We start from the raw sequence: 22,397 nt of genomic DNA on the forward strand, positions 1-22,397 counted from the left end.
CTCTGCCTATTCCGTGGCTCATATGGCCTGAGGAGCTGAAGCCAATCATAGGGTGACACGTCCCAGGCAGCGGCTGCCAGCCTTTATTAGGGGACGGGATTCTTGGCTCGGGGTCTCCGCTCTGGTAAGCTTATGCTCTCCTCTCAAGACGCATTAAAGCTTTCCTACAGAAGGATCCGAATGTCCTGTGTGGTTCTTGCTGGCGAGACTATTGCGCGGGACATTTCATGCCATCTCTACCAATATAAATTTTTATATTTCTATAAAATCTAGGAATCACAAACTTACTTTTTTTTTGCCTTGTGGATTTGCATTGAATTTTACGGTTCTAATTTTTCCTTCAACAAGCCTGAAACTTAAATAAGAATGAATTTTGAACTGGTCATTGTAGAATGAAGATTTGGAAACTTTTACCAATGTCTCTGATTTTTTTTCTTGGTTTTTGCAGACAAGGTTCCTCTGTAGCATTGGAGGCTGCCCTAAAGTTAGTTTGTATTTTCCCTGGGGTAAGGAATGTTGGGAGAAGTGTTGACACCTACAAATCAGAAGGCAGACACTAGTGCCTGGGGATGCAGAAGAAGCACACTGTTGCCTGTGGAAGCCCAAAGGAAATAAACACTAGAATGCATAGAAAAGGAGAGAAGCCCAGCCTTATCCTCTGAGTGAAAGCACGATTAAACATGAGAGCATACAGTTTGCTTCTGTCTCTTACCCCAACACAAACCTCATCCTAAATATCCCTAAGGCCACCTAAGCATGACCCTTTCTTTACTGACATGCTCCTGGGAATCTGTAAGTGGATCCTCTGTGTGCCTTTGTGAGTATGTGGGCACCTATCTCTATTTGTGCCTTCACCTCTGGTGACAGTGGTATGAGGTTTTCCCAGGTATAGGGTATCTGTAATCATCTCCATATGATGACATACTAGGAAATCAATACTAGAATAATCTACAAGGAGCAGGTTGGGGCAGTGGGAAGACCCCCAAGAGAAATTCCTTTTTCCTGGGATGCTTGTTGCATAGAGGGAATAGTTTGGAAAGCACTTCTAGCTGCTCAAAGCTGAGGATCTGGCTGAAGACAGGCTCCCCAGGTCAGTGTGTGGCATGAGCATATAGATGCCATTGTGTCCCATTGTACACATGGAAAGGCAGAGGGAGAGCAGTTGCCAGTCCTGATCAGCCCTAGAAAAGCATATGTAGAAGAGTCTCAGGCTGAGGGTGCCAGGAAGTGACCTCACTTCCTTAATTCTCCAGATGGAACTTGGAATCCTGGTTACTAGGTAACTGGAGGCTGGCAGCAGCCTCAACTGACTCACTTCTCTGGAGGTGCTTGAACATTCAGGATGTTCTGCTGTTTCCAGACTTCTGATGATGGTTCAGGGCACCAAAGAGCCAAGAGTCGTGGTCTTAGCCACCTTTGGAGACGTTGGGTGCGCCCAATTACCCAACATCTATGGCCATTTTTCCACAGGCAAACCAAGGTAACCCAGGCCAGCCTGTAGCAGGAATACTTTTGGGGCCCCTGGATCCACAACAGTCCCTAATGGGGTGTGTGTTCCTGTGAGAATCTGGAGGAACATTCTTTATGTCTGCTTTTCACTTCAGTGTGTAGTAATGTGTTGGTGATATCTCTGAGTTTTTATTTTAAACCCTTCTTCTATTGTTGGTCTTTCCTCAGAATAAAAGGAAGCTTCACAAGCTCCCCAGGTTCAATCCTCATAGCCCAGACTACCTGGAAAAATTCTTATCTTATATACCAACTGCAATTAAGAAGCAGGACTTCATTGACATGTATATATTTTTGGCTGTCTACCCAAAGTTTGCCACCACCTGGGAGGTGCTGGACCTGATAATGGAAATGTGAGTGCTTACATGCAAATTCAGGCTCTCAAACCTCCTGCTCTGGTTTTAGGGAGGCTCTACTCTTCTCTGGGACTGTATGCTCTCATAGGACAAGGATGATTGTACCCTGGCGTCATTGTTATTGGACCTGGCCCTTCAAAGTGGCATGGCCAGAGACGGGTTGGGGGAGGCAACTCTATATTGTGTCATTTCACTCTCCCCAAGAATTGTCAGACACTCTCCTTTCTTATGCCTCATGTAGGGTCTTTCCCCATTTGTATTAAGGTTCTAGACACTATCTAGGTTTGATGGCATGACCGGATCCAGATAGGAGTCCCTGGGGGTACCCCAGAAGCCCTGTGTCAACTGAGAAACCTAGCAGGGAGGATCTTAGGTTCTGCCCATTATATGAAGATTCTTGAAGATCTGTGAGCTCATTCCCAGACCTTCAGCATGGAAGTCAGAACAGTGCATAGAGCCCTCAGCACCCTCATGCTCTTCCAAGCTCCTAGCCTACACCAGATTCCAATAGCTCCCTGTAGATCTCTTGGTGGGTTGGGACACTTGGCCTTAGCAGTGACACCCTCATGGATTGTCACAGGTATGGATCTTTCCGGCCTGACTGTGTGGAGGATCAGGAATCAAAGAGGTGAGTGGGCTTGGGTGAGGAGGGAGGTAAGAACCTGTCTGCACAGTGGGATGTTTGGGGTGGTTAGGGTTCAGGACTAAGCTGTTACCAGTCACCCTGCTCTTGGGATTTCCACTAGAGGGATGTTGCCAGAGACTTCACTTGCATGTGGAGAAAAACAGATTCCCCAATGGTCTTCTTGGTTCTGAGGAACACAGGATGGGGAAGCTAAAGGGCCCTAGGGGAATCCATCGTCAACACAGGCCAGTCCAGTTTGCCCAGTCTGTTCTCCAAGGGACAGAACGTGTCTGGAGCCCCTGTCTATAACCCCACACTCCTGACCTCTATGCCCAGCAACGAGGGGGCTGAACAGCTTATTCCTCATGTGAGGGACCTCTGCTGTGCTGGTGAAGCAAGGCCAGGCTTCTGACTCTACTTCCTGCCAACCTGCTCCTCCCATGCAGAGCCATATTCAGCTTTCTGTCCATGTGGCTCCAAAAACACCCCCAGGATTTCTGTGATTATCCCGATATGGCCACAGTGAAGCGGCTGGTGGACTACATAAGACTCAATGTGCCTTCCTCAGATGTCACTATCCAAACTGAGGAGCTCCTATCAGTGCTGGAGGAGCAGGAATCCATAAAGGATGAGGCAGTCTCTGGTATGTGCCTGTGAAGCTCAGAGGTGATTTTGGTGATGGGTTATACTAGGGAATTCTCTAGATAGATGCCCTGGCTTTGAAGCAGAACTGGATGCCAGTCAGGTGAGATTCTCTGTCATAAACAGACAGAGTTTGTGACCAGCAAGACCACCTCTGTGAAGCTTATCCTATCCTGGAAACTTCTAGGACACCTCCACTAACTCTCCATCTCTTTCTGTCCTAGATTGTGGGCTCTTCATGGAATCAGTTCCAGAAGTTCCAATGCTGGATGTCTCAGGGATGGGAGAGACTCTGTCTCTGAGAGCAGCTTTGGTGGCAGTGCCACAGGGAGATCTGAAAGCAGCTTCTGTGGCAGGGCCACAGGGAGATCTGAAACCACAAGAGGAAACTGAACTCATGGACCTGGAAGATGAGAAACTAGCTGTGCCAGAAGTTGAACCAGTGCAGGTTCTGCCTTCAGACAAGCTTCTGTCTTCAGTGCAGCCTCTGCCCACATCAGCTGATACACAGCCACCTCTAGATGTGGCTGCCTATGTTCCAGCTGTTGAGCAGATGGTTGTACTTGGTGTTGTGCAGTTAGGTGACCAAGAACCCTTTTTCCCTCTGCCTGAAGTTGACATATAGTTGGGTAGTAGAGTTCCCTGCTGAGTTCTGTCTCAAATCAGCTCCACTTCCCCTCTTTAGAGAAAACATCCCCTTTAAGTTCGTTTAATTCTTTTTATTGTTGTTTACACTGTTCATATCACTTTTAATTTTGTTTAATTCTTTTTATTATTGTTTCATTGTTGGGTTGTTATTTATACTTTAATATTAAAAATATTTGTTTACTCATTTTAAATTATATGGTTCAGTGACTCCATGTCTATTCCCCATGTGGTACATTCTACTCATGTCTACCAGTTGATTGCAGGTCTGAGCTGCTAAAAGTTTGCTGGAGAGTTTTAGTGGCCCTGGCTCCTTGACATCTGACACTTTCTTCCCCATCACAGGTTCAGACCAGATGAAATGATCTCCTCAGTGGTGACAGGTGGACAAGATGGAACAAGATGGTAGATCAGTGATGTCTACTGGGAATATTGCTAAAAGATGAGGGAAGAGTTGACTGAATAAAAAGGAATCTCTCTGGGCAGAGTGACCTTTGCCTGTTATCTTCATTAGGTTTCTATTGCTGTGATAAAACACTGACCACAAACATCTTTGGGGAGAAAAGGATTTTTATGACTTCCCTTTCCCCATCACAATCACAATCCATCCTGTGGGATGAGAGGGCATGAACTCAAGGCAAGAAACAAAAGCAACAGCCATGATAGAACACTGCTTACGGCTTTCTCTACATGCTCAGATGTTTTCTTTTCTTTTAAATTTCTATGTTTGTAATTTTAAAAATTTTAATTTCATTTTATTTAGTTTTTATCATTTTACATATCAACCCCAGTTCCCCATCCCTTTCCTTCTTCCCCCTCCCACCTTCACCCTATCTCACCCCTCAACTTGATGCCAAACCAAGCCCCTTCCCCCGAATCAATGTTGGGAAAGTTATCCAGACATAGGTAATGTGCTCCAAAAAGCAAGTTCATGCTCCCAGGATAAGTACTGGTCCCACAGTCAGCAACCCCCACAAACATAAGAAACCACATCCTGCGTAAACCAAGATCACATTCCCCGAGCTGGCACCTCCTACAGTGAGCTGAGCCCTACAATATCAACCATTAATCAAGAAAATAAAATGCAGACTTGCCTAAAGGACAACCTGAGGGAGATGTTTTCTCAGTTGAGGGCCCCTCTTCCCAGATGATCTTGGCTGTATCAAGTTGACAAAACTAACTGGCACAGATGTCATTCAGTGCTGGGGAAGCTGGGGCAGAGAATACCAAGGTTGTTGATGCCAGCCTGTGCTTCATGGCTAGATCTTGTCACCACACCACCAACAAAAATGGAGTCACTAGTGCCAGTCCTTTCATGAACAGCTAAAACAAGGCAGTATAGAGAAATGATCATTGTGCCCGGCATGGCCTCCAATGTTCCTGCTTGCGTTACCTTTATGTTATTTGATTTAGATATCAGACCTTTCACCTCAAAAATCAGTAGTGTAAAGGAAGACAGGGGCAATATAACTGTCCTGGAAACAGTGAAGGTCCTACAAAGAAACACAGTGCTGCCTGATTGGACACAAGGAGATTGGGTCAATGTACCACCACAGAAATAATTGGAATCCCTGTAGGAATTTCATGCAGGCAAAGGGAAAAGACTGGTGCCTGGTGCTGGACTGTGGATAAATTTGGCTGCCTATAGGATTCATAGACTTTTGGTCACTTGTCAGATCACCTTGCAGAAGACAATGGAGCACAGGGACTGAGGTTTGGTGGAAGATATGACCAAACCTTTGTCAGCACTGATGGGGCATGTCCTTCTATATGCTGTGAATATGTTTCTCTTCTTGGTTGATGAATAAATGCTGATGGGCCAGTATCCTGGCAGGGATTATAGGCAGGTCTACTAGACTAGGAATGCTGGGCAGAGAAACACGGAAATAGAGTTGGTAGGGGTAGTTGCCATGTAGCCATCAAATGAATAAAATGCTGGAGCATTACCAATTAGCCACAGCCTCCTGGGAATACATACTTTAATAGAAATGGGTTAATAATTAAGAGAGAGGGGCTGGAGTGATGGTTCAGAATTTAAGCACACCAACTGCTCTTCTAGAGGTCCTGAGTTCAATTCACAGCAACCACATGGTGGCTCATAACCATCCATTATGAGATCTGGTGCCCTCTTCTGGTGTGTAGATATACATGGAAGCAGAATGTGGTATACATAATAAATAAAATCTTTAAAAAATAATTAAGAGAGAGTTAGTCAATAAGACGCCTTATCAATTGGTTAAAGAGTTTACAATTAATAGAAGCCTCTGTGTGTTTATTTGGGACTAAAGAGCTGTGGGACGTGGCAAAACAGAAACTTCTGTTATCAGAACACTGCTTAATTTTGCATATTTCTTGCTTCATATTAAACTACCTCTCAGGTCAGGACCATAAATACAGAGTGGGGAGTCCCTGGACCCCATTATTTGTTACTCTTCCCAGTGTGGCTACTTGAACTAAATCTCTTTCTCTGTTTTTTTTTTTCTTTTTGTTTTTGAAACAGGGTCTCTCCATGTATCTGGCTTTCTGGGAACTCACTATGTAGATAGGCCAGGCTGGTCTTTAAACTCATGGACATCCACCTGACTCCCTCTACGTAATTCTGGAAAAAAAAGGCATGTACCACCATGCCCTATATTTCCATGCTGTTTCCAGTTGTCTACCAGGCCCATGGAAGATGGGTGGCCAAAGTCTAAGTTGTTAGAAGTGTCAGGGCCTAGGCTCTGACCCTAAAAAGCCCCAAGAGCATGCCTGCCTGTAAGCCATACTGTGAGGGCTAAGGAGACAGAAGTAGAAGTTTGAGTAGCTGGGGTGTCAGGAGACAAGTTGTGGATCTGGCTGGTGGAGTCCTGGGCTGAGAAGGACTGAACACTCCCTCTGAGGTACACATCACGCTACCTTTGGTTACATCATACCCACCCCCTTTTGAGTGAACATGGTCTCCATGTGAGTGAGCACAGACCGGGATGGGGATGTCACTCAGGTCCACCCAGAACATATAAGGGGCTTGCTTCTTCTTGAAAATGGGACAGGCCTCAGCACTCCTAGGTAAAGCTAAAGCTATCTAGAAATCTGCCTTTGAAGAACTTCCTTCATTTACTCCACCACCCTCAAGCCCCAGAAATCCAACTGCTAGTCCTGATATGGCTCATGATTCTGCAGGAGGAGGAGACCTTTCACAGAGACATGGGCACCTGCTCGGCAGAGAGTCAAATAAATGGAAAGCTACATCTGATTTCACCTTAACAGCCTATCAAAGACATCCAAGTTAGGAGTGAAGCCCTGTCCAATCCTGTTGTATTAAGTACACCTCAGCAGCTACCCCCACTCCCATCCTATATGAAATGTCACTGAGATGCCAGCAAACAGGTCAGCAAAGCTCTCCTAGTGTTTCCATGGAGAACCACTGTCCTCTTGTCTCCAGATGAGGAAGAACAATATCCTTAAGAAGCACTCAAATGTATGTATGTATGTATGTATGTATGTATGTATGTATGTATGTATATGTATGTACGTAATATACAATATATTTCCTCCTCATGGTGTTTGGAGAGAATTTGTGCAGTTTCTCAGGATCACAGTTTATCAAATCTCAATAAAACAATGAAACCTAAAAACAAGTGTGCTCCAGTCAAAGAAACTCAGGTTCTAGATGTATAGCAAGGCTGGAGTTTTCCAGATCTTGTGTCAAGAGTGTTTCTTGTGGAATCCTCTACTCCCTAAAAACAGGTTGACTGTGTTTCCTTCTAATGAAGCTATTGGGCTTTCAACCATGCTCTGCTGCATGACTGACATCTAAGGCCAGGCTCTGAGAGGCCTTCTGCTGGGTCACCACCAGTGTGCTCTGGGGAAGCCAGGCCCAAGGTGTCCCAGTTGGCAGCCAGTATAGCATCCCTTGGCATACCTGAGTCAGCAAGGCTTCAGACCCTTGAAACTCCAGCCAGTGGTGCATGATGCCTGAGAAACAGTCCCAAATATTCAGACCCAGACATGTCACCCAAATTGCACAGTTGTATCCAAAATAAGTGTTGTCATCAACTAAGTTTGCTGATATTGCATGTTCTTGGTAAATAGTTTAATTAATACTATCGAAACAAATGACACCACTAAGTTGTATAAAATAACCCGGCACTGCAACCTAGTACTGGGTAGCACTGGACACTGATCATAGTTTCTACAATGGACTATTTACTCTGTGACCACAAGGAAAACAAAAATGGCTGGAGAGATGTGTCCATGGTTAAGAGTGCTGGCTGCCCTTTAGGAGGACCTGGTTTGATTCCCTGCACCCAGATGGCACCTCACTACCTTCTATATCCCCAGATCCAAGAGACTCAGCACCTTTTTTCTGTCTCCCATGTGCATTACACACCCGCACTGCATAGGAACAAAGCACTCCTACATGTAAAACCGTAAGATAACTTTTAAAAGAAGTAGAAAAATAGTTATGTAAATGTCCTTTGTAGAGACTGATGTGTAACATGAGGATATTGTAATATAAATACATCTTAACATTTAGCATGTCCCTGCTCATATATCCTTCTTTTCCTTAAATTCCTTTGAACACCATTGTCCCTTTATAACTCTCTATATATTTCATACCATTTATACTGAAATAAATTGTTATGTCTTCATAAAATCTATGAATCACAAACTTGCTATTCTCTGCTTGTGGTTTTGCATTGAATTTTAAGTTTCTCATTTTTCCTTCAACAAACCTGAAACTTAAATATGAATGAATTTTGAACTGGTCATTGTAGAATGAAGATCAGGAAACTTTTATCAAAGTCTCCTATTCTTTTCTTGGTTTGTGAGACAAGGTTCCTCTGTTGCATTGGAGACTGCCCTAAAGTGAGTCATATTTTCCCTGGGTAAGGAATGTTGGGAGAGGTGTGGACAAACCAGAAGGCAGACACTAGTGCTTGGGGATGCAGAAGAGGCTCACTGTTGCCTGTGGAAGCCCTAAGGGAATAAACACTAGATTGCATAGAAAAGGAGAGGATCCCAGCCTGGTCCTCTGAGTGAAAGACACCATTAAACACGAATACATACAGTTTGATTCTGTCTGTTTCCCCAACCCTAACCTCATCCTAAATATCCCTAAGGTCACCTAAGCATGTTCCTTTCTGTATTGACATGATCCAAACGGCATTTGTAAGTGGGTCTCTGTGTGCCCTTTTGAGAGTGTGGGTGTGAGTACATGGGCACCTGTTTCTACTTGAGCCTTTACCTCTGGTGACAGTGGTATGGGGCTTCCCAAGTATAGGGTATCTGTGATCCTATCCACATGATGACATACTAGGAAATCAACACTATAATGATCTGCAAGGAGCAGGTCAGGACAATGGAAGACCCTAAGAGAAATTCCTTTTCCTGGGATGCTTGTGGTATAGTTTGAAAAGCTCTTCTCAAAGCTGAGGGTCTGGATGAAGCCAGGTTCCACAGGTCAGTGTCTGTCATGAGCATATGGATACTGTTGTGTCCCATTGTACACATGGAAAGGCAGAGGGAGAGCAGTTGCCAGCCCTGATCAGCCCTAGAGAAATCATATATAGAAGAGCCCTAGGATATGACCTCACTTCCTTAAAATTCTCCAGATGGAATATGGAATCCTGGTTACTAGGTAACTGGAGGCTGGCAGCAGCCTCAACTGACTCACTTCTCTGGAGGTGCTTGAACATTCAGGATGTTCTGCTGTTTCCAGACTTCTGATGATGGCTCGGGCCACCAAAGGGCCAAGAGTCATGATCTTAGCTACCTTTGGAGACGTTGGGTGTGCCCTATTACCCAACACCTATGGCCATTTTTCCACAGGCAAACCAAGGTAGCACATGCCAGACTGTAGCAGGAAACCTTTCTGGGCCCCCTGATCCACAACAGTCCTGATAGCATTTGTGTTTCTCACAACCTGTGAGAATCCTGAGGAACATTCTTTATACCTGCTTTTCACTTCAGTGTGTGGTAATGAGTTGGTGATGTCCCTGAGTTTTTACTTTAAACTTTCCTTGCTTTCTTGTTTCTTACTCATAATAAAAGGAAGCTGCACAAGCCTCCCCTTCAATCCTAAAAGTACAGACTACCTGGACAAATTCATATCTTGTATTCCAACTGCAATTAAGAACCAGGACATCCTTGAGATATATGTATTTTTGGCTGTCTACCCAAATTTTTTACTACCTGGGAGGTGCTGGACCTGATAATGGAAATGTGAGTGCTTACATGCAAATTCAGGCTCTCAAGCCTCCTGCTCTGGTTTTAGGGAGGCTCTACTCTTCTCTGGGACTGTATGCTCTCATAGGACAAGGATGATTGTACCCTGGCGTCATTGTTATTGGACCTGGCCCTTCAAAGTGGCATGGCCAGAGACGGGTTGGGGGAGGCAACTCTATATTGTGTCATTTCACTCTCCCCAAGAATTGTCAGACACTCTCCTTTCTTATGCCTCATGTAGGGTCTTTCCCCATTTGTATTAAGGTTCTAGACACTATCTAGGTTTGATGGCATGACCGGATCCAGATAGGAGTCCCTGGGGGTACCCCAGAAGCCCTGTGTCAAGATCCTTGAAGATCTGTGAGCTCTTTCCTAGATCTTCAGCATGGAATAAAGAACAGTGCATAGAGCCCTCAGCACCCTCATGCTCTTCCAGGCTCCTAGCCTACACCAGATTCAAGAAGATCTCTTGGTGGGTTGGGGACACTTGGCCTTAGCAGTGACACCCTCATGGATTGTCACAGGTATGGATCTTTCCGGCCTGACTGTGTGGAGGATCAGGAATCAAAGAGGTGAGTGGGCTTGGGTGAGGAGGGAGGTAAGAACCTGTCTGCACAGTGGGATGTTTGGGGTGGTTAGGGTTCAGGACTAAGCTGTTACCAGTCACCCTGCTCTTGGATGTTGCCAGAGACTTCACTTGCATGTGGAGAAAACCAGAGATCTCCAACGGTCTTCTTGGTTCTGAGGAACACAGGGATGGATGAAGCTAAAGGGCCCTAGGGGAATCCATCGTCAACACAGGCCAGTCCAGTTTGCCCAGTCTGTTCTCCAAGGGACAGAACGTGTCTGGAGCCCCTCTCTATAACCCCACACTCCTGACCTCTATGCCCAGCAACGAGGGGGCTGAACAGCTTATTCCTCATGTGAGGGACCTCTGCTGTGCTGGTGAAGCAAGGCCAGGCTTCTGACTCTACTTCCTGCCAACCTGCTCCTCCCATGCAGAGCCATATTCAGCTTTCTGTCCATGTGGCTCCAAAAACACCCCCAGGATTTCTGTGATTATCCCGATATGGCCACAGTGAAGCGGCTGGTGGACTACATAAGACTCAATGTGCCTTCCTCAGATGTCACTATCCAAACTGAGGAGCTCCCATCAGTGCTGGAGGAGCAGGAATCCAAAAAGGATGAGGAGGCCTGGGGTAGGTTTCTGTGAAGCTCGGAGGTGGTTTTGGTGATGGGTTTTACCAGGGAATTCTCCAGACAGATGACCTGGCTTGGAACTAGAGCTGGATGCCAGAGAGGTGAGATGTCCTGTGGTGGGGACAGGGGACTGTATATTCTCTGACATGAACAGACATTGTGTTACCAGCAAGGCCACCTCCATGAAGCTTATCCTACCCTGGAAACTATAGTGGAGAATTACCAATATGGAGCCAAGTAGAAATAAAATGGTATTTAATAGGAAAAAAAACCTTACTTACAGAGCGACCTAGTCAGCTGGCGTGGCAGCAGTCTTTATAGCAAGCTGAAAAGCGAAACTGAAAGCGAAACCCAGCCACCTGAAACTCTCACTCTACATCACCCTGACCACACCCTCGCAGGCATGGTCAGGCACACCCCTAAGCGGGCAGCTTCCCCTACAGGAAACTTCTAGAGTACCTCCACTAACTCTCCATCTTTTTCTGTCTTAGATTGTGGGCTCTTCATGGAAACAGCTCCAGAAGTTCCAATGCTGGATGTCTCAGGGATGGGAGAGACTGTCTCTGAGAGCAGCTTCAGTGGCAGGGCCACAGGGAGATCTGAAACACTGAGCTCATGGACCTGGAAGATGGGGAACCAGATGTGCCAGAAGTTGAACCAGTGCAGCTTCTGCCTGCAGACCAGCCTCTGCCCACATCAGCTGATACACAGCCACCTCTAGATGTGGCTATGTTCCAGCTGTCGCGCGGATAGTTGTACTTGGTGTTGTGCAGTTAGGTGATCCAGAACCCGTTTCTCTTCTGCCTGAATTTGACATATAGTTGGGTAGTAGATTTACCTGTTGAGTTCCGTCTCAAACCAGCTCCACTTCCCCTCTTTAGAGAAAGCATCCCCTTTAAGTTTGTTTAATTCTTTTTATTGTTCTTTATGTTGTTCATATTGCTTTTAATTTTAATTCTTTTTATTATTGTTTTCATTGTTGGGTTGTTATTTATGCTTTAATATTAAAAATATTTATTGTTTACTCATGTTGAATTACATGGTTCAGTGACTTCATATTCATTCCCTATATGGTACAATCTACCTGTGCATGGCAGCTCTGAACCAAACATGTGGATCATGGATGGGGGCCCTTGGAGGCCATCTATGAAGTAGGGAAACACCAGTATCTTGTGTGGCAGGAAATGTGCAAATAGCAACAGTGACAAGGAATATATATGCCTAAGAACTAGCTGTCGTGTGCTCAGTGGTGTCCCTAACACTTGGGAACATAGATTCTGAGCTCAGATATAGCATGGCTCAAGCACACAGGTCCACATCTCCCTAGGCTCTGTTCTGTCCAACTGGACAGCAGGGCCATGCAGAGAAGGACAAATCATCTTAATTGTAATGGTGTCTACTATTCTCACCAACACAGCTGTGCACCTACTCTCACTATATCCTGTGATACTTTGTTGTACCCCAGATGGTTGTCATAAAAATTTGTCAGGGTTTCCCAGAATTCTGGGGGTGGTCAACAAATGACACAGTGAGTGAGTCCATGGAAATTTTTCACATTAGTCTGTGTGGAATGGATTGGATGCAGTCCTCCACAGGACAAAGCCAAGGTTCACCATTAAAAACGGGTCACTGCAGTCCACATCCTGGGCATGTGAGGTGCCATTTACCTTCTAGAGGACACTGAGTAGTGTCAGTGTCTCTTCAGGGTATAAGGCACTCATTTTGGCTCTGTTATGGGAGGACCATCACAGACACATTACGACACTGGACACCTAGGCATTTAGCTTGGAAAAAGGTTGTAAACATGAGACTAATCCATGTCTCATCAAGAAGTGAGCTATGCATGCCATCTAGTCCCAGAGCTGGGGTGTCCAATGGCTTTGGGGACTGGATACCCAGGGCTTCACTAGCCCGGTTGAGGGAAACTCCTTCTAGCCTGCAGGTTGGAGAAAGGCTTTTTGATTGAACAGCACAGAGAACAGAGAGGGACAGTAGCTGAAGTGATGGCAGCAGTGGTCCAGCTGTCATTCCTACAGAAGGGGACAAGAGAGCTAATCCACTATCAATATGTATAGGAAATTGAAATCTTGAAGATCCCACAGAACATTATTAGAGCTCGGAAGTAAATTCACCAGCATCACAAAGGAAGCACCAACACACATCACATGAAATGAACTGGCCATACAGCCACACACCAGCCATGCATAGGGAGGGCTCCAGAGAAGAGCATGGACCTGAAGCCACATCATCGTGGAAATAAGCAGATGTGGCCATTCAAACATCCATTGATTCTGTTACTGCCTTGTTCCCTGATCTCCACAGTGTACCTAATGTTTTCTCCAGAAATATTGAAGGAAATGTAAGCAATGGGTAAGACATACAGCAGAAATTATAAAGTAGTTAAAAAAACAAGTCAACAGAAGCTGAGGCATCAGGTTCATGGGTTAAAGGATTAGACCTTTTAAAACTGGTGGCATGGGAATCAATCTGCATATTCCATGCAATTACTATGGACAGAAGTGGGACCGCTTATGTTCATGCTCCTATACGGGTTTGATGTACGCTGAAATCAAAGTTCAGGGTTATGGGATTTCTGTCAGTATGGTGCATGCTGAGAAGGAGCAGGGACCTGAGCTTGGATCCCCAGCATTTATATTAAAATGGGCATGGTCATGTGCTTCTGAAGCCCTACATGATTGTGTTTGGTCTTTTGTTTTCAACTTGATACAAGGCAGGGTCAGTTGGGAAGAGGGAACCTAAGCTGAGAAAATGCCTCCATCAGATTGGCCTGTAGGCAAGTCTGTAGAACATGTTCATGATTAATCTCTATTTGAGAAGGTCAAGGCCATCTGTTTGGGTAATGCCACCCCTAGACTGGTGGTTTGACGTGGTATAAGAGATCAGGCTAAGCAAGGCATGGAGAGCAAGCAAATAAGCCGTGTCCTCCATGGCATCTGCTTCAGCTCCTGCCTCTAGGTCCCTGTTTGCCTTCCCTTCATGATGGGCACTAGCCTGTAAGATGAGATAAAAAGTCTGTTTTCTGCAGTGGTTTTTCATTAATATTCTAACACATTAATTGAAAATAAAACAAAACTACTACACTGTAGGAGATATCTGGGGCCCCAGAGCTCACTGGTCAGCCAGAGTTGTCAATTTGTGAGCACTGGATTTAGTGAGGGAATGGCAGAAAAAATATGCAGAGCCAATCAAAGCAACAGACAACAGAGTAGGGATTAAGAAAGTCACTTGATGTCAAACTCCTGCTTCTAACCACATGAAAACCAACACACAAGCACACATACTCAAGCACACAGCAACATGTACACATATACTCATGCATACATACACACACACACACACACACACACACACACACACACACACACACCCTCCCACAGACAGCAACTAAAACATTTCCATTGCCAATTTCAAACTACACCTCAAGCAGTTATTACCAGCTATGTGAGACCAATGGTCAAGAAAGAAGTCAGAAGGTCGATGGAGCTGATGCAGGAGCACAGAAACACACAGAGAAAGTGATGCTGGGGTGCGGTGTTCACACAGGGTCTCACTGTTAGCACTGGCTGTTATGGAGTTCATCTTGTATCACAGGGTGGCCTTGGTCTCTATATCTTTCTGTTTCTATCCCCCTAAATCAGCAATTCTCAACCTGTGGGTTGTGACCCAGTGTGGATTGAATGACCCTTCCACAGGGATCAACTAACACCATCAGAGAATACATATATTTAAATTCTGAAACGTAAGGGTAACAAAATTACAGATAGGAAGTAGCAACAAAAATACTGTGAGTTAACCACAACATGAGGAAAGGTATTAAAGGGTCAAGGCATTTACAAGGTTGAAACACCACTGCTCTAAATGGTGAGATTACAGCTGTTCACCACCATACTTAGCAAAAACTGTTTATTCTCTTGGTGGAATGATTTCCAGCATGATGGCTTCTTGGATCACTGGATAACTTACTCCTTGATAAGAGTATGGGCACCAGGGTTAGGAGATTAGACAGAGGCCAGGGGCTCCACACAGCCATCGAGAGCAAAAAGGTTGAGTGTAAGAAAGGGTTCATAAAGGGCTCAAGACCAGGCTCCAAAGAGCAATATGCAGTGAAAATTAAAAAGTCAATTGGGTGGCTGAGACATTTATGAGATTTTTCTCATCTGTCTTCTGAGACATCTTATTAAAACTGAAACAGCTCAAACTAAAGCAAAACATAAGATTCATTCCCTGCACCAAACCCAAAGTTATACAAGTAGTGAACAACTGGTTGGGGAGGTGACCCCAAACTCGACACCTACAAGCAATATTTAGTCTGGGGGCCCAATAAATGCAGGACTGGAAGCCCAGGAAAGTTTTAACACATTTCTGAATGCTTTCTTTGACATTCATCAGCTCTGGTTAAGAGTCCAATGGTAGTATTCACTATTTAAATAGAAAGAAACACAACTGGTGAATGCAAGTAGTCCCTTAAAACCACTGTCTCACAACACAATACGGTGTGTTAACCCCACTAGTTTTACCTGCAAACTTGTCACAGTACAGTCATCTGAGGGGAGAGCCTCAACTGAGGAATTGATCTAGATCAGATGTGCCTGTGGGTATGTTTGTGAGGAACTCTCTTGGTTTTGGTTATCAGTTGATGCAGGAGGGCTCAGCCCACTGTGGGAGGTTCCTTCCCTAGGCAGGTGGAAATGAACTGTGTAAGAATGCTACCTGTGGCTGGGTGGTGGGGGTGCACGCCTTTAATCCCAGCACCCAGGAGGCAGAGGCAGGCAGATCTCTGTGAGTTTGAGCCCAGCATCGTTTACAAACTGAGTTCCAGGACAGCCTCCAAAGTCACAGAGAAACCCTGTCTCAAAACCCCGGCCCCCACCTAAAAATAATACTAATTGTGTGTAAGCCAGCTGGTAAGCCAACTGCAGTGTGTATCTGTAGGAGCCCTGCTGTAATTCTTTGGCTGTGAAATGAGATCCTTTGATGGAAGTAACATTGTTTGGGACAGCAAGTAGATGCACTTTCAGATTCCTGCCTTGACCTCATTTAGTGATGGACTGGAACCTAAGTTACATTTATTTATTTTTGCTATTATTTATTTATCCATTCATCTGAAGATGAATAAACCCTTTCCTCCCTTAAGAAGCTCTTGGCAGAAGTTCTCAGAGTTTTCTTTCTGTTTTTAACCACAGCAAGAGAAGTGCAAGTGAAATATGTTCAAAGCTGATACGAAAGCAGATGAAATTCCCTCTGACACTCTAGTAGACCAGGATTCAGCATCTGCCATTGCAAAGCAAAGGCCACAAAGAGAAGCATCCAGACCCAAGGCAGCTCTGTTTTAGACTCTGGTTCTTGTCACCATAATTACTCTCTCAGTAGATACCCAACAAGTCTTATAGAAGCAAGTGCTCCTCTCCTGTTAGGAGAGACTTAAACAGATAGAAGCCATAGAGATACCAAGATACCAGTGAGTGTTCTCACCAGAGCCACACACAGAATGAACTCAAACAAGGAGACACTGAGGGTCTTCTCCAAATATGATTATTTTATGTGTATCAGCATTTTGTCTACATGTGTGTAAGTGCACAAAAAGGTCAGAAGAAGGTACTGGATCCCCCTAAGACTGGAGCTATGGATAGCTGTGAGCCACGATGTGGATGCTGAGAATGGAATCCAGGTCCTCTGGAAGAGCAGCCAGTGCTCTGAACTGCTGAGCTGTCTCTTAACCTCTCTCCAACATTTTGTTTGTATGTTTTGCTTTGTTTTGTTTTTTAGATAAGGTTTCTTTGTAGACCAGGTTGACATCACACTCAGAGATTTGACTGCCTCTGCCTCTGCCTCCTGAGTGCTAGTATAAAACTCACGAGTCACTAGGCCTGGCTTCATCTCTTCTAAAATTTGACAACTAGCTTCCTTTATCTGATATTTGAAGTCTTCCTGATTCTATTTGGAAATCAAACTCTATGCATTTCTTAGAAAACAAGAAGGGCCCCATCAACAATCTCCTTTAAAATATAAAATATAATTAAGGAGAATCAGTTTTTCTACATTGAAACTATTTAAGATGTTAGAAAATGGGAAAATATCTCATGCTTACATATTGACAGGAAAATAATCTATATTACCAAACTCTATCCGTAGATTCTAGGAAATTCTTTTGAAAATTCCAATGATATCCTCACAGAACAAGAAAAAAAATCTATACTTCATATGGAAACTGAAAAATAACCAAAATAGTCCAGAGAAGGAAAAAGAAATGCAGGAGTGATCAGCATATTTTATCCCAATACTCGGGCAAAGTGACAAATGGCAGCACTAATGATGCTGCCATTAAACAGAAAGGCAAATCCGTATAATAGACAGAGGCCCCAGAAATGAAGCCACACAGACACAGACACCTTGCTCTGCAAAATGATTTTTGCTGTTATTTATGTCTGTGTGGGGTATATGAATGCACGTGTGACTGCCCTTGGAGGCCATGAGAGGACTTTGGATGCCCTGGAGATGGAGCTACAGGTGGTTGTGAGTTGACAGATTAGCTACTGCAGATCAAGCCTGGGTCCTTGCCCAGAGCATCAAGTTCTCTTAAACTACTGAGCCACCTCTCCAGATTCCAACATACCTTTGACAAGGATACCAGAAACATACATCAGAGAAAAATGAACTTTTAAAGTAAATAGATCTGGATATTCACATGTCAAGAATGAAATTAGATTCTCATCTTTCTTCTGGCACAAAGCACATTTTAAACAGGACCAAAGACCATAAAGTGTACTTGACACCACCAGAGAAGAAGCTATGCCAAACACTTCAAGATATGGGCACATTCAAGAACATTCTGAGAAGAAATCCAATAAACAGATTATAACCCAAAGAATCAACAAATAGTACTACATGAAATGAAAACCATGCTCCATCAGCAAGCTATATTATGAGACAGACTGGCAAAGGAGAGAAAATCTCTTCCAACTACACATCAGTTACACAGATTCCATATCTAGGATCTATAATGAGTTCCTAAAGTTAAACATCAAAAAAATCTTCCAATTAATAAATGGATATTGAATTGAACTGAGACTTCTATAAATTATAAAAACCTAATACACATTTGAAAAAAGGTTCAATACCACAGACCACTGGGAAATGTAAATTAAAATCGTGTGTTGATTCCATATCAGACATAGTCAGAATTGTCATATTAAATAACAAGATCCCCCAGGGAGGATGGGGGAGAGAGCTCTGATACAGTGCCGGTTAGAATGTCAACTGCCACAGCTGCCATGGAATCAATATGGATGGCCTCTAGTGACTTTTCTCAATGCTATGACAAAATACTTGACAAGCCAACTCGAGGGAAGATGGTGTCTTTGGGATCCTGTTTCAGGGTTTAGTCCTTCCTTGTGGGGAAGGCATGAGGACAATGGGGACATGTGTCTGAAGTGGTTGGTCGCATTGTCTCTTCAGTCAGAAAGCCAATGAATCCTAATGGTTGGCCTCCACTTCACGTCACTTTTTTGTGTTTTTGAGACAGGGTTTCTCTGTGTAGCTTTGTAGACCAGGATGGCATCAAACTCACAGAGATCTGCCTGCCACTGCCTACTGGGTGCTGGGATTAAAGGCGTGTGCCACCACCTCCTGGCTTCTACTTCACTTTTTAAGCAGTCAGGACCCCCAGTCATGAGATGGTGCTGCCCAGACTCAGGGTGGTCTTCCCTCCCCAGTTAAACCTCTCTGGAAACAGCCTCACAGACACACCCAGAGCTGTGATTCCTAGGTGATTCCAGTGCAGCCAGTCTGAGGGGGAGATCGCTCATCATAGGAAGTGAACAATGACAAAACACTACAGCTGTCATACTGTCAAGCTGAGCCACTCTTGGGGATAAACAAAATGAATCTAAGTCACATAGTTACAATAAATACTTCCACATCCATGTGTGACTGCAGTCACCATAGTACCTCTCATTGTTACTTAAATAACTGATAAAATTATAGAGAACCATACTCTTAATCAGAGCAAAATGTAATAATGGAGTTAAGTGTCAGAGAAGATAAATCTCCATATTCCAGTCACAGAGGTATGATTTCCTTTACATTACACTGCCTAATATACTATGCACAGACATTGAGCCTGTTCAGTGAATGTAGGAAATTCTTAACCATTCATCAAAGACAGTGGATTAGTCTGTCGTCATCTGGGTAATTTACTCAGAAGGTAATTTGCCTTCATTCAAAGGTAAATTTGAGTCTAGGTGTTCTGGAAGACAAACTCCTTAGTAAAAATATTTATTGAGCATCTGATATTTATAGGACACAATGAAAAAAATCACACTGTCCCTATTCATTTTTGCTCTTTATGTATTTAAAATCCAGGCAAAAGGTGAGGCTTAGTGGATATGATGGACCCAAGTGCATACTGTTTTGAAAACTTCATGCAGACAAGACAAAAGGCCCCTCAGCTCATATCTGGCTCCAGATAGTTCATTTGCCTGGAGAGTCAATTATTAAGCACTGAATGGGCATATTCTTTCCATTTTATTAGAGAATACTTAGTCAAGAAAAATGACCTTCCACAGAATGTTATGTGTACAGAGAGCTTTCTCCCTCACCTGTGTTTCCTCACAAAGTTGGAAGGAGAAGTTCTATAGGACCCAGAGGGAAAAGAGTTTCACGAGAGCAAACCTCATGCCAAGCAGTCCTTGGGCCCATTCCCAAAGGGCAGGAATGCATAAGGATCAATGATGCCTGGGTTCTTTTTGTTGAATCTAGAGACACAAGAGAAAAATAAGATCCAGAAGGGTTACAATAGGTAGTTTTGAACATCTTTAGGTGGTTTTATGGGGAGATGTTGGTCTCCTGCTGTGGGTATTTGGCTCTGAGGATTACACACTAAATATCCTGTCCACTCCCCTAATCCCACATGAGTGACCCTGATGTTGGGATCAGAGGAGGTGAATGATGTTGCAGAATGAAGGGGTGTGCTTCCTGGTTTGTGGTCACTTATATTTGGCCCTGTAAAAAACCATCACTCATCCCTGTGGATATAATGGCCAAGTAAAAACATCCTGACTGTGACTTGAAATCCCACCAATCCCCAGAATCAGGCCACCAAGACCTTCAATCCCAAGTCACCCTCAAAATCTTTGCCCCTCCCCATCCCAAGAAAGCCTATATAAGCCATGTTCCTGTTCAGTTTGCTACTGCTTCTCATCCTAGAGGCAGCCACCCTTCTGGAATTTTTCCTCCCAATAAATCTCTTGAGAAAGATTTGCTGTGTAGTGTGACACTTTCACAGGAAGCGAGCAGACACTTTTCTGACCTGAGCAGAGCTGTAATACTTTCTCTGGGGAAACCCTCCCTGGCAGAACCTGAGCAGAACTGTTTGCTTACATTGGGAAAACCTTTCCCTGGAGCAGAGCTGTAAGACATCTGCTGGACCAGAGCTGCAGAGCTGCAGTGCTTACAGTGACTTTGTTGTATTGGCTCTCAGCAGCCTGGATACCTTCTCATCTGAGATGCAAGGCTTACAATTCCCTCCTTTAAAAAGTAAATGGATGTGTTTTTTGGCTTCTTAATTATTGCGATTGTTCTTCATTATGATTTGTTTTGAGGCAGTCTCATGATGCTCAAGGTGGCCTCAAAGTCACTGTATAGTTGGTGATGACCCAGAACTTCTGCTCCTTCCCTTACCTCCTAACTGCTGGGATTACAGGTGTGCTATCTCCTAACTGCTGAGATTGCAAATGTGTGCTACTTTCTAAATGCTGGGATTGCAGGTGTGTGATACTCCTAAGTGCTGGGATTGCAGGATTGTTCTACCTTCTAAAGTCTGGGATTACAGGTGTGTGCTGCCTCCAAAATGTTGGGATTATGGTTGTGTGCTACCACACTGGTTTTCCACAGTAATAGATTAAACTAGGGCTTCATGCCTGCTAATCCACGAACCCAAAATGTTCATTTACTAGCTTATCCAAAGAGTAGAAAAGTATCAACTCTCTTCAGTGTAATAACTGTCAAAAAGCCTGACATTCATGTCAACAAATGGTGGGGATTTTTTTTTTGACAATTATCACACTGAAGAATATTGTTGCTTTGTTGACATCCTTGGGAGGCCTACCACTTTCTGAACTGAGACAGAGGAGACATGGTTGGGAGAGGATGTATAGGGGAGGCAGGGAGAGGAAAAGAGGAGAGGAGGGAAGAAAAACTGCAGGATATAAAATAAATGAAAATTTTAATTACTACTACTACTACTAATAGTAATGGTACTAAAAAGCCTGGCATTGGTTCCAAATTACCAAAAGAGCCTGGTCAAGGACAAGCCCTGGAAGAATTTCTCAGATACTCAGAGCCAGTGACTTAGCTTTGGAGGAGTCCCAGGTCTGATCTTTGATTGTAATCAGTTTAGTATGGAGATGTGGTTGGGAGGGAGATGGCAAGAGGTTGGTGAGTCCACTTGGTCTGGACAAGGTAGACAATCTGCTCCCTTCATCTATCAACTAGCCTAGAGCTGACATTGGCAGTTGGATACACAAGGGCATTTGAGAGCCAATATGGACAGAGCAGTGATGGAGGACCAATAAATGGCCAAATTGGTGAAGGGATAACTGCACCGGTGCCTGTATTTGGCCAGGCCAGAGTGAGAAGAACAGACAATCCTTCCTGCCTCTGGGACAATCAAGAGTTCTGGCGGGATCTTTGAGTACACACCAGGATAGTGAGGAGCCCAGTGAAAAACAGACTATGGCTATGATGCTGAAATAGATTAATAAGGATTTAGTGTTTTGGCCTGTGACTCTCCAGTGCGATATTCTGCAGGTCCAGTTGAAGATTATATGTTTCATTAGCAAAGCACAGTTATGGGACCCAATGACAGCCCATATCAAGGTTGTGTATTCTTTTTGGCAATTCATTTTCCTTCAAACCACCTAAGGTTGCATTTCCAACAAGAATTTATCATGCAAATATTAACAGAAATGTCTTGATATTCTAAGATGGCAGCGATCTCCTGCTTTCAGTATTTCTAAGGTTCTTCTATCCATTTGTTCACTGCTATACCATCCAAACCCAGATGACCCCTACTGCCTGAGGGCATACAGATCTATCAGACAGATAGAGATAAGAACAACAGAATATCTCTGGAATGGACTCATTAAGTATGCCACATGATGCTACCTAAAGTCAGAAGAGTCTGGAGTAAACTTTAA

The 22,397-nt window shown here is 44.1% G+C and overlaps 1 protein-coding gene and 1 pseudogene across 1 annotated transcript; both read left to right on the forward strand.

Annotated features, from left to right (window-relative positions):
* The first annotated feature begins 1,370 nt into the window (after positions 1 to 1,370).
* On the forward strand, positions 1,371 to 3,858 carry LOC100769614 (ral guanine nucleotide dissociation stimulator). Its single transcript, XM_035444154.1, has 5 exons — positions 1,371 to 1,480; positions 1,662 to 1,859; positions 2,443 to 2,490; positions 2,934 to 3,130; positions 3,354 to 3,858. The coding sequence occupies exons 1-5, from the start codon at positions 1,371 to 1,373 to the stop codon at positions 3,752 to 3,754; spliced, it is 954 nt and encodes a 317-aa protein (XP_035300045.1). The 3' UTR covers positions 3,755 to 3,858.
* An 18,081-nt stretch (positions 3,859 to 21,939) lies between these two features.
* LOC100769326 lies at positions 21,940 to 22,346 on the forward strand (annotated as a pseudogene).
* The last annotated feature ends 51 nt before the right edge of the window (positions 22,347 to 22,397 follow it).

The sequence above is a fragment of the Cricetulus griseus genome, chromosome 4 (assembly GCF_003668045.3).
Source record: "Cricetulus griseus strain 17A/GY chromosome 4, alternate assembly CriGri-PICRH-1.0, whole genome shotgun sequence".
NCBI lineage: Eukaryota > Metazoa > Chordata > Mammalia > Rodentia > Cricetidae > Cricetulus > Cricetulus griseus.

Bases quoted from the DNA above. Each gene is read 5' to 3' on its own strand.
- LOC100769614 (XM_035444154.1), top strand. From the start codon at position 1,371: ATGGTTCAGGGCACCAAAGAGCCAAGAGTCGTGGTCTTAGCCACCTTT. The intron at 1,481-1,661 runs GTAACCCAGGCC...CCTTCTTCTATT, and splicing joins TTTTCCACAGGCAAACCAAG to GTTGGTCTTTCCTCAGAATA. The intron at 3,131-3,353 runs GTATGTGCCTGT...TTTCTGTCCTAG, and splicing joins AAAGGATGAGGCAGTCTCTG to ATTGTGGGCTCTTCATGGAA.